At 41.8% G+C, this 15117-nt stretch overlaps 1 protein-coding gene across 3 annotated transcripts in view; it reads right to left on the reverse strand.

The window, feature by feature from the left end:
* Positions 1 to 2420: 2420 nt before the first annotated feature.
* The window catches only part of DENND6B (DENN domain containing 6B), a 126939-nt gene continuing 114242 nt past the window's right edge, over positions 2421 to 15117 (reverse strand). For all 3 annotated transcript variants that reach the window (XM_040413546.1, XM_040413545.1, XM_040413544.1), the window contains one exon: positions 2421 to 4232. In XM_040413546.1, the coding sequence (XP_040269480.1) occupies positions 4110 to 4232 (123 nt within the window). In that variant the 3' untranslated portion in view covers positions 2421 to 4109. The remainder of the gene's footprint in view (positions 4233 to 15117) is intronic.

Genomic DNA, 15117 nt, shown 5'->3' on the forward strand with positions numbered 1-15117 from the left:
TGGACGGAAGCGTTCTGCTCCGCTCGTGAGCCCCTTCAAACGGAGCTCACGAGCGGACAGCAGAACGCTAGTGTGAAAGTAGCCTCATCCGAGGAGGAATGCTGCCGCTCACGCTGCCTCTTAGATGTCAGACGCCCTCTGTGAGAATCACTGAGAGGAGATGGAGTGGTGGATGCCACTGGAGTAGTAGCTGCCATGCGCTCCATAAAGGACATGGCTGCCTTGGCAACTAAGGCCAGATCCGCTGCCGCACTAGACATGGCGGAAGCCCAGGCGGGTACCGCTGGTTCCGCAGGGGCAGAGGGAGGACCGGGCTGAGCAAGAGAAGGAGGCTGATCCTGTCCAGGAGCAGGGCACGAGTCACAGGAACCAGTGACAGAAAAAGGCAGAAGGCACACCTTACATGACCCCAGTGGAGCCTGAGAGGAGGCCTTGGAAGACTTAGGGGCCCCAGGTTTTGGCATGATGGATTCCAAGAGTAAAAGATTTCCTACCAGGTTGCTGCAAGGACAGCTGAAAGTCCTACCACCCAGGCAACAGCAGAAGTCTCCGGCGCAGAGAATAGAGGAGCTGCACGGCCGCAATCCAGCAGAGTCTTCGGCGTAGGGAGAGTCAGAGCGGGACGCCGAGGCTCCGCCCCCTCGAACGTGTCATCGCGGCGTGAAATAAGCGCGCAGTTTAAAGTACACCCCTTCGCCCAACACGGCGCAGCGGGGGTTAATAGAGGGAGGAGCGGTCCGGCGGGAGCTGCGGAGAGCGCAGCGGCAATGGCCTAAATAAATATGATAAGCACCATGAGAGGGGCGCCGATAACTGCTGGCAGGTAGGGAAAACATATGGCCGTCTCTGCAGCAGCCTAGCGAAAGTGGAATCCCCAGCCCTTCCAAGAAGGCCCCCCAAAAGGAAAAATGCCCCCAGCAGGATCCTTCTCTAGCTCACCCAGGCGGCCTCTGAAGTGCCACAGACAGATGACATGGAGGAAGGGAGGGAGAGGTGAAAGCAGGCAATACTTATCTGCTCAGTGTGCTCCCTCGATGTCCGGACCAGCAGGGATTCACCTCTTCAGACGTCTGACTCCAACCTAGGAGAACAGTGCTCTGGTGGAGGGTAGGCAGCAGGTGTCCCAGCAGCTGGTGGGATGCCAGAGCTGACAGGTCGAGCCTGGATCCACTTTTCTTCTGTGGGGGAATGTGAGGTAGCCAGGAAAAGTCATAAGACAATGGCAGATCCTCCCCGGGGGCCAGGAAAGCGCAATGCTGACCTGCGTCCCCATCTGAAAACAGAAAAAAATAACAAACAGGAGAAGAATAATCGTCAACCTCTTTGAACGGACACTAAGCAAAGACTGAAGTCCTCCTGGAGGTGCCTGGGGTTATAGCCCGAGGAGGAGGAGCTTCTTTTTTTTTTTATAGTGTCCCTCCTAGTAATACCTCTAAGCTATACCCATGGTCTGTGTCCCCCAATGGAATGTACGAGAAATCGGAAGCACTGATGACCTCCAGTCTCCCCCTATATGATCCAGTGTCATGGGAGGCTATTCACTAGAAATAAGCTTGTCATGGAAGCTGGCGAAGAGGATGTCGGAGCATTGGGACAGATGCTTAGGTTTAGGGAAAGAATTGTTTAGGTTTAGGGAAAGAATGAGATTCAAGGAGGGACTGATAGAGATATGTGAATATTTTTTCTTTTATGTAACTAGATTGATTTTCTTATGTAGTTGCCTTAAGCTGCTTGTTCCTTATCTCAACTGCATCCCCCTCCCCCCTTTGCTTCAAGCTATTTGTCCAACACTGAAGCAAGAACAGAGGGGATTGAAGCTGCAATAGGCCCCTCACTTCTCCCACAGAATGATGTATAGACTGTAGAAGAATGTTTGAGCCAATTATTTAGCTAGATGATTTACTGCCTATGGAAAAGCACCTCCTTGAAGTGTCACATATGACATATGTAGTATTGAGGTTATGAAGACCACCATTACAACATGGTGCGGACCAATAGATGTTTACATTCCCAAGTTTATAAGCTAGTGCATACTGCACAGAAGCCAAGTGTTATCTTATCTCCTTTTCCTTCTTAAGCCAATACAATTATGGCATGTGCCTCAGGAAGGACCGCCTCCCTGAAGGTGTATAGCTGGATATTAACCCCTTGAGGGTACCTTGATTTGGAGCACCAGAGTGTATCTTAAATCCTTTAATTAAAGCAATTTTAACAGGGGTCCCAGCTGTCTGAATCCTTTCAGATCTAGCAGTTATCCCTATCCAGTAATTACAAGGATAACCCTTTAAAGACTGACTATACCGGATCCACCTTTCAGCTGTGGTCACAAAAATGTGAACAACTGTGTTTCCAAATAAATTACATAGGTACTGAGAGTTATTTCAAACATGTTTTTATTTTAAAAGAACTGGATTGGCGGTTTCCAGGCATGCATACAATGGAATATACGGGTATACAGAGCATATAGAAGTACTACTAAAAGCAGGATATTACAATAGTGAGAGACTTTTTGTGAAGGCTTCTTTCTTCATGAAACTCTGGACAACTAAGTAAATCTAAAGATGTCATTGTAATCCACTGAAAATGCATTTACCTTAAAGATATACAGATTAGTAAAGGTGAACATGATTTTCATAATAACCATTAACAATTATAAATATAGCAAACTATAGAGAACTGGTAGCGCATGTCTCCATGAAAGTACAGAGGTACAACAGAGAAAAATTTAGATTCACGATTAGAAGAAACAAAGACTAAATAAATTACTGCATTAACGGATGTATGTTTTTATTGGGTATTTGCATCATATGGCGCCTCAGATGCTTCTATGAAATATGATGTGTTTATTATTTTTTATTTTATTCTAGATTTTTATTTTTGGAATCGTACTGCCACCATTTTGCTGGAGATGCCTGGAGAAGGACTCACAGCAACTACCTGTGGGGTTCTCTCTGTTAAATCAATCCCTATAAATGCTCCTCCTTCTATTGATAATGAGATGACTGCTCATTTTGGCCCAGTTTACATGATAAAGCTCACAAGTGAGCTGCAGAGGGCAGGTAATGTCAGCCTATTGTGCGTGCTCCAGTGTCCATTGTGAAAACGGAAATATTTCAGAAGTCTTTTTAGAGCTAGTTATACAGTTGTATGTATTCAAAACAAAAATCACCAAAAACTTTTGAATAAAATGTAATTTTTCTAATGATACATTCTTCGCCGCAAGGGAATCTGTCCTTCAGGTTTCCTCTCTAAAGTAAGTTTGTTTACACACACACACATCGATGCAGCGAGTGTATGGGTGTGCTGCATACAAAAATCCCAAATACTCAGTATACAGGAACATGCATATGTAAACACACCCATATACAGAACATGCATTACAAAATTGAAGAATACTGCACCATTTGCATGTTCTAGAGAGCCACTTCAGCCATCTACTATATTTTCACAGGTTGTGTTCTTGAGGAAGTTCAATTTTAGTGGGGTGATATTAGAGTGGTCCTGATTGTAGGATTCAGGTCATAGGACAGATATGCATTGTATACTATCTTACGCTGCTTCTTTGATCAGTATTATTGGGACACGGTCACTTTGAGTCACAAAAATTTGAAATCACTTAGAGACACTGACATTCATGATCAAGTTGTTGTCTTAAAACTGCTGTTTTCCAAAAACAGAACTACACCAGTCCAACGGTCATGTGTGATATTGCGGCTGTGCCCCATTCTCTCCAATGGAGCGCAATTCCACTCAGAGACAGGTATGGCGCTGTTATTGGAAGAAAGCAGTCATCTTTTTCTAAACCCAGACAAACCATTTCATATAAAAAAAAAAAAGTGGAGAATCATCAGATGTTCCCACAGATCAGTTTTGTTGTGCTTGTCATTTCAGTGAAAATCCCACATAATTCTTTAGCAATATGTTCTGTGCTATACTGTATTATGTCACCCTCCTCTCCTCTGAGATAGAATATAAGACATAATAAGCTTTCTGTAGAGTTGTAGGATAACCTATAGTTGTCTCTGAATAGTAAAGGAGCAGAAAGATGTACAGGGACGCTATATGGTGTACACCGATGACTGGCATATTAAGGGATGCTGTGGTATTCTTCAGCGAGGATGCAAAATGCTCTGCAGGTCTTCAGGAAGGGAGCCAATAACTTCATCAATATGAAGCTTCAATCTGTTCAGTGAAACAGGGCTGACCGGAAGATGTTGTCTGTGCGCCCGAACCTGGAAACAGAGGTCATGAACACAAGTCACACAGTTACTTAAAGCGAATGTGTCAAATCTAATTTTTTCTGCCGTTAAAACCAGATAGTGACTGTTGTGCATTTTCATAAGTGTACAATGTATCTGATGATACCATATTCAATATGGATGATCATTGCCTTTAACAACATGTGATCAGCATGAACCTGAAAAAAACCAAGATGGGTTCATAGCAAGTTCAATGTGTTAAAAGTGAATATATAGAGAAGACTATACTTTTATTATTGTTTAGAGACATGGATTTATCTACACAGGTCTCTCTAAACTTGTCTGTCTGAGGAACAATGGGTGTTTCATGGCTAAACCATGATCTGATAAGAGACAACCATAAAACACATCTGGTGTGGAACAGATATCTATTCATATATTCATATATAGATATATTCCTGTGTGCATTTATTTAGCGTTTGAACTTATTAATGATTCATATATACTATGCAATATTGATGTATTATAACCAAATATTATTAATGTATCTTTATATGTCTATATCTCACTGAGAGGGTATATTCTAGGGGATATAAAATGTGTTTAAGTGGAAATTTCTTAAATAGGGTTTATTTTAGAGGAGCTGATGTTATTTCAAACATCATTACTCAATAGCTGAAGACAGTTAAGGTACACAAACCAGAAAAACCATCATTACTCCTATCTGCCCCATAAATTCAGGGATTAGGAAAACTTCTGATACCGCCAGTCAGTCTGAGCAAAGTGTCAGAAAGAGCCCCTCCTAATTGATTTAAGGTGTGAAAGGGCAAAGTTTAAGTAGTAATAAAACAAGCAATATAATATGTTAATTCTTAAAATATTCAAAATTGTTATATGATACAACAGTGCCATCAAGTGGTAGATGGGCAGAAGTTTCCTAGGAATGTCAATTAGTGACATCATCCCCATGTTTAACATATGTCACACCCACCTTATCTAATTGGTAATTCCTATTCCAAGAGGGGATGGGCATAGATAAGGATGGGGATATCTGATCCAGTTTTTGGGAGAGAAAAAAACACTTCTTCAAACACTTCACAAACTTCACAAAAGGAAAAACTTCACAAGGACTTCTTCACAACGGAACTCTTTACAAAGATTCATTCATCAACATCACTTCATACGTCAGGAACGTACTACAGGACGGGACATATCTAAATCTTGGAAAGCTGGGTCCATTCTAAAAGCTCTTTATCCCAAAGCCAGGGGTAATGTATAATCAATTTCATTTGCAGTAATTATAAATCGCTCCAATTGGCATATAGTTGAGACCCCATTATTAGTGGGTCAATAGTGTTAAAACAATAATTTTATGGGAAATTTTAATGAACGTGCACATCATTAGAATTCTTGTAATATTGATATCAGAGTGAAATCTCTGATCGGATATTATTATCCGTAGTTAGGCCAATGGGCGTATTTATAAGGTGTCTCTTACTGCCATATTCTTTGATTGAGCATAAGGAATTTTCCACAGATTCATTTCTATTGTTTTGTTGTTATTGTTACATTATAATATTTTAATAATCGGTAATAATTTGAGAATAATTTGAATAACATTGTATTGTACTTGGTGTACTAAATTAAGTGAGCCCGGCGTAAACGGCGGAGCATCATCTTGTGGTCAATTTTGATATTATCCTTGTATTCATTTGTATGCCATTTTTACTGCATGTATTTATTTGTAATAAATTATATTTTATATAATTAATTGCACCCTGTTTCATTATCTGCACAAATTAACTTTAGATCTCGACAATAAAAGAACTGGCGTTTATATGTCCGCCAATAAAAATTTAAATTTTTAATTTTTCATATTTCATAAAAATATGAAATCATAATTTTTATGATTTCATATCTTATATGAAATAAATACCCGACATATTTTGGAGGTCCCACCGAGATTGATTGAGATATTTCTATAACCAATTTGTGCAATTAGTGAAAATATTACTTAATCCTTATTGGCAAGTCAAATTGTTGTTGTTATTGATTATTGATCAAAATCATGAGTGTAACAGGCAGCGACCCAGGTAATGGCCAGGTTTTAGCAGATAGTCCATCTGACCCAGGAAAGATAATCTCTAAGGTTATCAATTATGTTTATTCCCGTTTGAAGTTAGATAAAAATATAGATGAATGGACTAATGAGCTGCAGGCAAGAGCCTATGAAGAACGTGGAGATATATGGAAGTTAGGTGGCATGGTTGATAGATACCTGACATATATGGATTTGGCAACTGATAATACCAAAAGGGACCAACACCTCTTATGTGCATTGCCACCTGTTTTGTATGCATTGTTGGCAGTCAGTACTCTCTCAAAAGTTAGGTATGAGTCTATAATGGGTACAAAAATATATGTATCCAAGATAGAATCAGAACTACAATCCGCAGAAGCGAAGATCAAAGACTTAGAGTACAACCTTAGTCACAGCCATGATGCATACCAAAAGGCAAAAAGCGATTTAGAGGATTTATATCTCCAATATTCCAAAATTAAACAGACAGATGGATCAGCTCATAATATAGTCAATGCTGAAAGGGATCCATCTAACGCTGTGGGATATCCTGATCCTCCATGTCTTACTCCCCACTATCCAGACATGCCATCACATGCTCTTAAAGCAGACCCCATCCAAGATACTCAGCAACCTGAAAATGTTGGCATGATTACACGGGAGGCATTCACCCAATTGAGTCGGGCATTCCAAACTGCAACCGCCTTACTAGATGCCAATAACATGGAAGCCCCTAGAAGTTCCTCTCCACATGTTCCCCTGAGAAGAGATGTTAGGGTTAAATCACCTGTGCTGTATAAGTCTCATGAAAGTTGTGAAAGTGCATGTGAGTTTGACAGTGATGTGGGGAAGCATGTGACTTATTCCTTGCCACAGGATCATAGGCGACCAACATATGCTGAGGTGGTTTCTACGAATAAAAATTCCCAATATTCAGATAAGGATCAGAGCTCCTCCAGCATAATTAAGTTTTTGAATACTACAGTATCCAAATTTTCCAAGAAAGGTTCTTCTCAGATAGCCAATCACTTGGAAATGTATGAATCCACTATGGATTCTTTAAAATTATACTCTGATGCTGACCGGATCAGATTCCTTCCATGGGCATTTGATGATAAGTATCGTCATTACTTTACCTCATTTGGGGAGAGAGGCATTCAAGATTGGCCAAGTGTTTTGCATGAGGTTAAGTTGGAATTCGGACCATACCGAACCACCACTGCTGCAAAACGGGACATATATAGCCTTACATGTAGACCCAATCAGAGTCCCCGTGAATTCCTCTCTGTCCTCAAAAATGCCTATGGGTTGGCATATAGATCCCCAAATTGGGAATCTGAAGAATTCAAACAGTTATTCTATGACGCTATGCCAACCCAGATCAAATTTAACTTAGCCAGAGATCTGGATATTGATGCCCCCCTGGATTGGTTGGTGACGGCTGCCACCACGCTGTATAATATCAGTGAGTGCCATGCAATAGAGGAGAGAAGGTTTAAAAAATCCCCAGAGCAAAAGGTAGCTGAAGCTAAGGTAAACCCTAGCTTGGGATTTGAAAGCCAGCCACGAAGGTTCCCTCAGTCTACAGGACCTGCTCAACAAGCCCAGCAACAACAGGTAGGACCGCCCAAACAGACCAAACCCCAAAATACTAATGGATCAGAGGGGAATAATTCAGGTAATGGGAGGTCTAACTACCGTCCCTATTACAATAGAGGCCCCCAGGGGTACGGACCCTATAATTATAAGAATTATCAAGGTTACAGGCGCTGGGATAATAGACCCAGACAACAGAGGGAAGATAGGCAGGAATCCTCAAATTCACCCAGGAGTAGGTCACCTACCGATAACCAGGGTGCTCAGCAAAACCAAAATGTGCCCAGACCAAACAGGTTTGATCAGCTGGCAGAACAAGTGGCCCAGTTGAGTGACATTGTGAGGAAATTGGTATCTCCAGGAAAACAGCCTGAGCCTTTTTTAGGGGCAACTCCAGGTCCCAGCTCAACATCATAAAACAAATTGGTCCGGGTCAGAACCCAGGCCACTGTAAGGATATTAAGTTGATTGTGGTAGAATCTGATATGATTCCTAATTCAATATTTCCTTGCAGTACCTCTGACCCTGAAATTAGGGCCAGGGGGGAAATGTCTAATATGTCATTTGTCTTGCAGTCTAATGATGTCAATTCATATGACCAGATGCCTGTTCCAGTGTGTAATCCCATCGTTCCAGCATATAGCCGTGAGCCAGCTGTGACTTGTGGTGTCACACAGCTTGTCCCAAAGGGGGGGGCTGATGCTGCTCCTCCAGCTTGTCCTGAGAGACTCAGGAATGCAGAGGTCACGGAGCTGCAAAGAGGTCAACCTCTCAGACAGCAGATGGGTAAACATCCTAACTTTCTCTGTGATTTGTTCCAGGTGGATGGCAGATACTTTATGGATATATATCTCCAAAATGAACTTATCGGACCAATCAAAGGATTAATAGACACTGGATCACAAGCCACCATTTTATCTATCAGTTATTTCCAAAAGACTTTGAATTTAACATCAAAGAAGCCACGATTAAGGTCATTTGATGGATCTTTGATAAGTGTAGGTGGAGATGCCTTACAGGTAAAAGGAACATCCTGGTTGACATTTAAGATTGGCAAGAAGACAATTAGACATCCCACATTGATTGTGGATCTTCCATATGATCGGATGATCATAGGAATCGATTTATTAAAAAGATTGAGTCCCATAATTGATTTCATTAATGAAGCAGTATGGACTCAGGTGAAGGCACCCATTGCCTATGAATACTCTTGCAACACACAAGCACAGCGCAGTTGTCATGTGATTGAAGAGAAACCTAGCTCTATTGAAGTGCATTTCAGGAACAATCAAACACCGGAGGTCACAATCCTGAAGAATGGTAAACCCGAGGAAGATGTCAATGGTGCCGCTCACATCATTACCATCCAGAGGGACGAAATCAAAAAGGTAACTCTGGATGATGATATTTTAACCATTTCTCTTGAAAGGGGGAATCACGAAGTCGCGGACCTGACAAGGCACATTCAATCGATGGTACGGATTAAAAGGGTCAATGACAATTTATTGATTCCCGTACAGGTAAACAATATAGCCCGGGTGAAATTTGCCAAGTTGGATTTGAAATCCGAAGCAAGTTACATAAGCCTAGGACTCTTGAAACAGATCACCAATCCTAAAATGATTAAAAGTTTCTCTCCACAGGACCAATGGGTTCATGATCTGGATGGAGATTCCCAAAGTCATAATGTGGTTGCAAGATGCGTTTTGTCTATCTCCATAGGAAACAAAACTACGGAGCACGTTTTCATCGTGATAAATGAACCACGGTATCAAATGTATATAGGTAATGACCTTCTGCACCGATTTGCCGTACAGATTGACCTGGTGAATAACACCTTATGGTCCAGATTGCCGGGAAACCCAGAGGGATTCCAAGATGTAGAACACGCCTTACGATGGGGACAACAGATGCCCTATGCCGTAAGTATCATGGTTGCTGAGAAAGTTGAAATTCCTGAAGGATGCAAACCATTTCTTCTACCCATTAAAATAAAGAAGGGACAGAAGCTGAAGAACACAGACGCGTTGATCTGTTTATCCAACAGAATACAGCAACTCGGCCTAAAGGTAAAGCCTACTCCCCTGATCAATATCCATCAGGATCCGTTACATATGGTAATTCATAACATGGTTTCCCATAGCATATCCCTACAAAAGGACACTGTAATTGGTTTGGCTATGGATTCGGAATACTACACATTTGGATTCCAAAATGATGTTATTGGAATAATTCCTGATGAATACCTGACAGAGGAACAAACAGTGGAACAACATTTTTCCTCAACCCCTGAGGGGTTATTTAACATCCACTCTGTTTATCCTTTCAGCTCTGAAGAAGGTACATGCCACATCGAAGAATCATCATTGGTTTTCAACCATGAGGTCGATGAAAAAGAGTAAACGATTTAACTAGTGAGCTTGAAGAAGCTTACGAGTTAAGTCAGCCTGAGATTTTCCCAGAATTTCAGGAGCGGGTGGAAGAACAAATCTCCATGGCTGACGCATGCTCCGATGAGTCGAAGCGTCAACGGCTAAAGGAGCTCTTCGCAGAGTTCCAGGAGATGTTCGCAAAGGATTCTTATGACTGTGGGGAAACAGACCTACACGTTACAAGAATCCAGACAGATCCCGATGCACCCCCTGTTTTTGTCAAACAATACCGACTTCCGCTGGCGGCTTACGAGTCACTATCGGAAATCGTCAAAAACTTGGAGGAGAAAGGTATCATCCGTCCAGTACACAGTTCATTCAATCATCCGATACTTGGAGTCCTCAAACCTAACGGTCAATTTCGTCTCTGCTCGGACCTAAGACAGTTGAACAAACGTGTTTATATGTCCGGATGGCCCGTGCCATATATTGACCAGTGTTTGGCACAAATACAAGGATCCAAAATCTTCACTGCCCTTGACTGTGCACAAGGATATTGGACGATTAAGGTAGATGAAAGGGATCAGTACAAACTGGCCTTTACATTTGGCAAACGACAGTATGCATGGACCCGACTGCCCTTCGGGTACATAAATGCAGGCCATGAGTTTGCAGTGTTCATGCATAAGGCAATGCCTGATGCCACTGAACGAGGTACCTTATCATATGTGGATGACATCCTGATAAAAAGTACAACTTTTGAGGAACATATTCAGGAGTTGAGGCATGTACTAACCCAGCTGAGGAAAGCAGGTGTAAAACTTTCTTTGCAAAAGGCTCAATGGTGCCGGAACAAGGTTAATTTCCTAGGTCATGAAGTCACTGCGGATGGAATTAACCCACAGAAAAAGAAGGTGGAAGCAGTGACCAAGACAAAATCTCCTACAAATCTCAAGGAGTTGAGATCATTCCTGGGCATGATGAACTACTCACGTAAGTTCATAGATAATTATGCCGAAATTACAAAACCTTTTTTACAGTTGCTAAAGAAAGGAGTAAAATGGGAATGGAGTGAGCGTCATGAGCAAGCTGTAACCGAGCTCAAGGCCAAACTTATCCAGGCTCCATGCCTTGCTTATCCAGAAGGGGGAAAACCTTTCTTTGTGGAAACAGGTTTCACTGATAAAAGCATAAGTGCAGTTCTTTTCCAAAAACAGGAAAACCGAAACAAGATCATCGCCTATGCCAGCAAGTCCTTGTCACCGGTTGAGGTAAAATTCAATGATTGTGAGAAAGCATTGTTGTCAACTGTGTGGGCTTTGCAATATTTTAGGAGTTTCATCCAAGGCGAAAGGATCATTGTGGAGACCGCACATCAGCCACTGCAATACTTGCAGAGTGATCGTATAAGAGATGGAAACTTGTCAAACAGCAGGATAACCGCCTGGACAATGTCCTTAATGGGATGGCCATTGGAAATCAGGTACAAACAAAATAATAAAAACCCAGTTGCTCAAGGATTAGCAGAACTCCATGACTGTACCCATACGGAACATAAAAGTGAGTCAACGGAAAATGATTTCCTGGATGAACAATCATCATCACCATATAAATCTTATGAAGAGGAGTATTGCAAATTGTTACCATGTGTGTACGTAGACGGCTGCTCCTTCCATGTCGATGAAGGATCCGAACGTACATTGGTTGCAGGTATTGGAGTCGTATGGAATAATACATTCCTGGATGTATCCGTTGGATACAAGATTGGTTCCAAAAGCAGCCAAGTTGCAGAACTTACTGCTGTGTACAAAGCCATACGAATGGCTATCGAATATGATGTTAAGGAGTTTGTAATCATCACAGATTCTGACTATATTCGTAACAGCTTTGTGGAGTACTTTCCCGGATGGAAAAGGTCAGACTGGATGAGAAGTAATAACAAGCCAGTAAAGCATGGTAAGATGTTTTGTAAAATTGATGAGATGGTTACCGCCCACAGTCTTACCATTTATTGGAAGAAGGTAAGAGGTCATTCAAAATATCCAGGCATGGATAAAGAGGGGAATGACCTAGCGGATTCCCTTGCCAAGCAAGCAACCATTGATGGAGAAGTCTTTGACGTTGATGACCTCATGGGAACTATCCAAGTGGATGCTATGACAAGGAGTCAGGCCCAAAAGGGAGCTGAAGCCAATGTGGCGCAGTGGAGCCAAAATTTCCCTAGTGAGGATCTCATTGCAAGCCAAAAGGGGGATCCAATTATTGGTCTCTTTTATAAGCACATTGAGGATCCACATAACTATCCCATAACCACGGAAGACTGTGTGGGTAAGGAGGAGTTACGAATTTTGATGAAAGGTAAGTCCCAATTTTCATTACAGGATGAACTGCTGATAAGAACCTCTAAGAATGGTATCACGCAATGGATAGTACCTGCAGCATACCGAGGTCTGATGTTACAACATGCACATGATGCCCCAACAGCTGGTCATCGAGGTGAGAAAATAACGTACGAGTTACTACGGGACTACGCTTACTGGCCACATATGCTGCAAGATGTGCGAACATATTGTCAGGGATGTCTAATCTGCCCTCAATTCCAGCCACAAGGACCCACTCATCGGGCACCGCTGATGAAAAGGGGGATGTCCATGCCATGGTCAGACATCCAAATTGACTTCATTGGACCAGTAACAACCTCATCAAGAGGCAACAAGTATATGTTAACCGTAACTTGTCTGTTCACCAAATGGGTGGAATGTTTGCCGTGCAAAACATGCAGTTCAAGCGCATGTGCATCTCTGCTCATTAACCATGTATTTTCTAGATTTGGTCTTCCCCAGCGCATCGAATCCGATCGTGGAAGTCACTTCACCAGTGAGGTGATGACAAAGATGTGGGAAATCCTGGGGGTAAAGAGGAAGCTACATATAGCTTATCGACCAGCCTCTAGTGGTGGAGTAGAACGTTACAACCAGTCCATTGTGAACATCCTGAAAAAGTTTGTCAATGAATCTGGTAAGGACTGGGATGTCAAGTTGCCTTTGGTGCTTATGGCCATCAGAGCCACCCCAAGCGCAGCAACTAAACTTTCTCCCTTCGAGATGATCACGGGAAGGAAGATGGTGTTACCCCAGCATTTACTTTACAGGACAACAGACCATAACTTGATCAATGCTACAACGTCGCATCAGTATGTGGAAAATTTACGCAAGCACCTTCAACATGCTTTTGCGTTCGCCCAGAAAAATATAGAGAAAGCCGCAGTGAGTGCTAAGACATACTATGATCTGAAGACTACACAGAAGGAGTATCAAATTTCCGATCGGGTATATCTCTATAACTTCGCTCGGGATCAAGTGAAGGAGAGAAAATTCCTACCTTCCTGGAAAGGTCCCTATGTCATCACTGACAAATTATCTCCAGTGGTCTACAAGATCAAAATCCCTAAGGGGGATGAATTTATTGAAAAATGGGTGCACATTAATCAGCTACGTGTTTGTCATCCCAGTGCACGACTTCGAGAGATTGAAGGAGTTGGATGAAAAGAGGTGAAAAGACTTTATGGTTCCAGCTAAAGACGGAAATAAGGATTGGTATCGTATGAACGGAAAAACGTTATCTGTTATTCTACATCTTTAACGCATACTAACCCATCCTGATGTATGTTTCCTCTGTAACAAAATGTCTCCTAACTCACCTCTGAAACCAGAACTTACTCTGTTCAAGAAAAGAACTTATGCCAATCAGAGGTATATGGTATTAGTAACTCTTTTCTTGCAGGATAAAGTAAAAAAAATGTATATACTCATATGTGTCATATAATATTTTATAGGCGTAAGATGTCATCAAAGATGATTGCCATTATCTACGTCGTCCTGATCTTGGGGAAGGAGTTCCATGCTGAACCGATTGCTGTGCCAGGTCCTTCATCGGGGATCATGCTACAAGATACAGCGGGGTTCATCTTGACGAACAAGAGGATATTATCCCAGAAGGTCTACATCAGCCTGGATCCACGCGTTTTCGTCGAAAGGCAATTCAACGTGTCCGAAATCCAGTCCCCGGAAATCCAAGCCTGGTACCAGATGCACATCGGATATTCCCAAGAACGGATTACGCAAATCCTGGAGCAAGCAAGGAAGACTTTGCCCAGAGAACAGTTTTCTACAAACCAAAGTGATTCATGTTTTTGCAGTCGTAGCCGCCATAATCTTTGGCATAGTGGGCACTGTTATTACTACCGGTATGACAGTTGCCGATTCCATCTCCATCAAGATATTGGAACTTGAAATTGGTTCATTGAAAAGGAACCTATTAAACATTCATGTGGAGATGGAGAATCAAAACGAACCTTTATCGAACTTATATCCTGTTTTGCAGGATCTATGGGATGGTTGAGTATGTTGACCATCCAAATCATGCGTTAGATAAGGTTCTCCAGAAGAACTTTAGTCAAGCTCTGGTTGGAACATTATAAGCCAAGTCTACGCATCGAAGAAGATATATGAAAAGCCCTTTTAAGCATTCCAAATACATTCACATTTTATGGAATATTTTGGAATGAAGGGGGATTTGTTGTGCATTTTCATAAGTGTACAATGTATCTGATGATACCATATTCAATATGGATGATCATTGCCTTTAACAACATGTGATCAGCATGAACCTGAAAAAAACCAAGATGGGTTCATAGCAAGTTCAATGTGTTAAAAGTGAATATATAGAGAAGACTATACTTTTATTATTGTTTAGAGACATGGATTTATCTACACAGGTCTCTCTAAACTTGTCTGTCTGAGGAACAATGGGTGTTTCATGGCTAAACCATGATCTGATAAGAGACGTCCATAAAACACATCTGGTGTGG

This window comes from Bufo bufo, chromosome 1 (assembly GCF_905171765.1).
Source record: "Bufo bufo chromosome 1, aBufBuf1.1, whole genome shotgun sequence".
Classification (NCBI taxonomy): domain Eukaryota; kingdom Metazoa; phylum Chordata; class Amphibia; order Anura; family Bufonidae; genus Bufo; species Bufo bufo.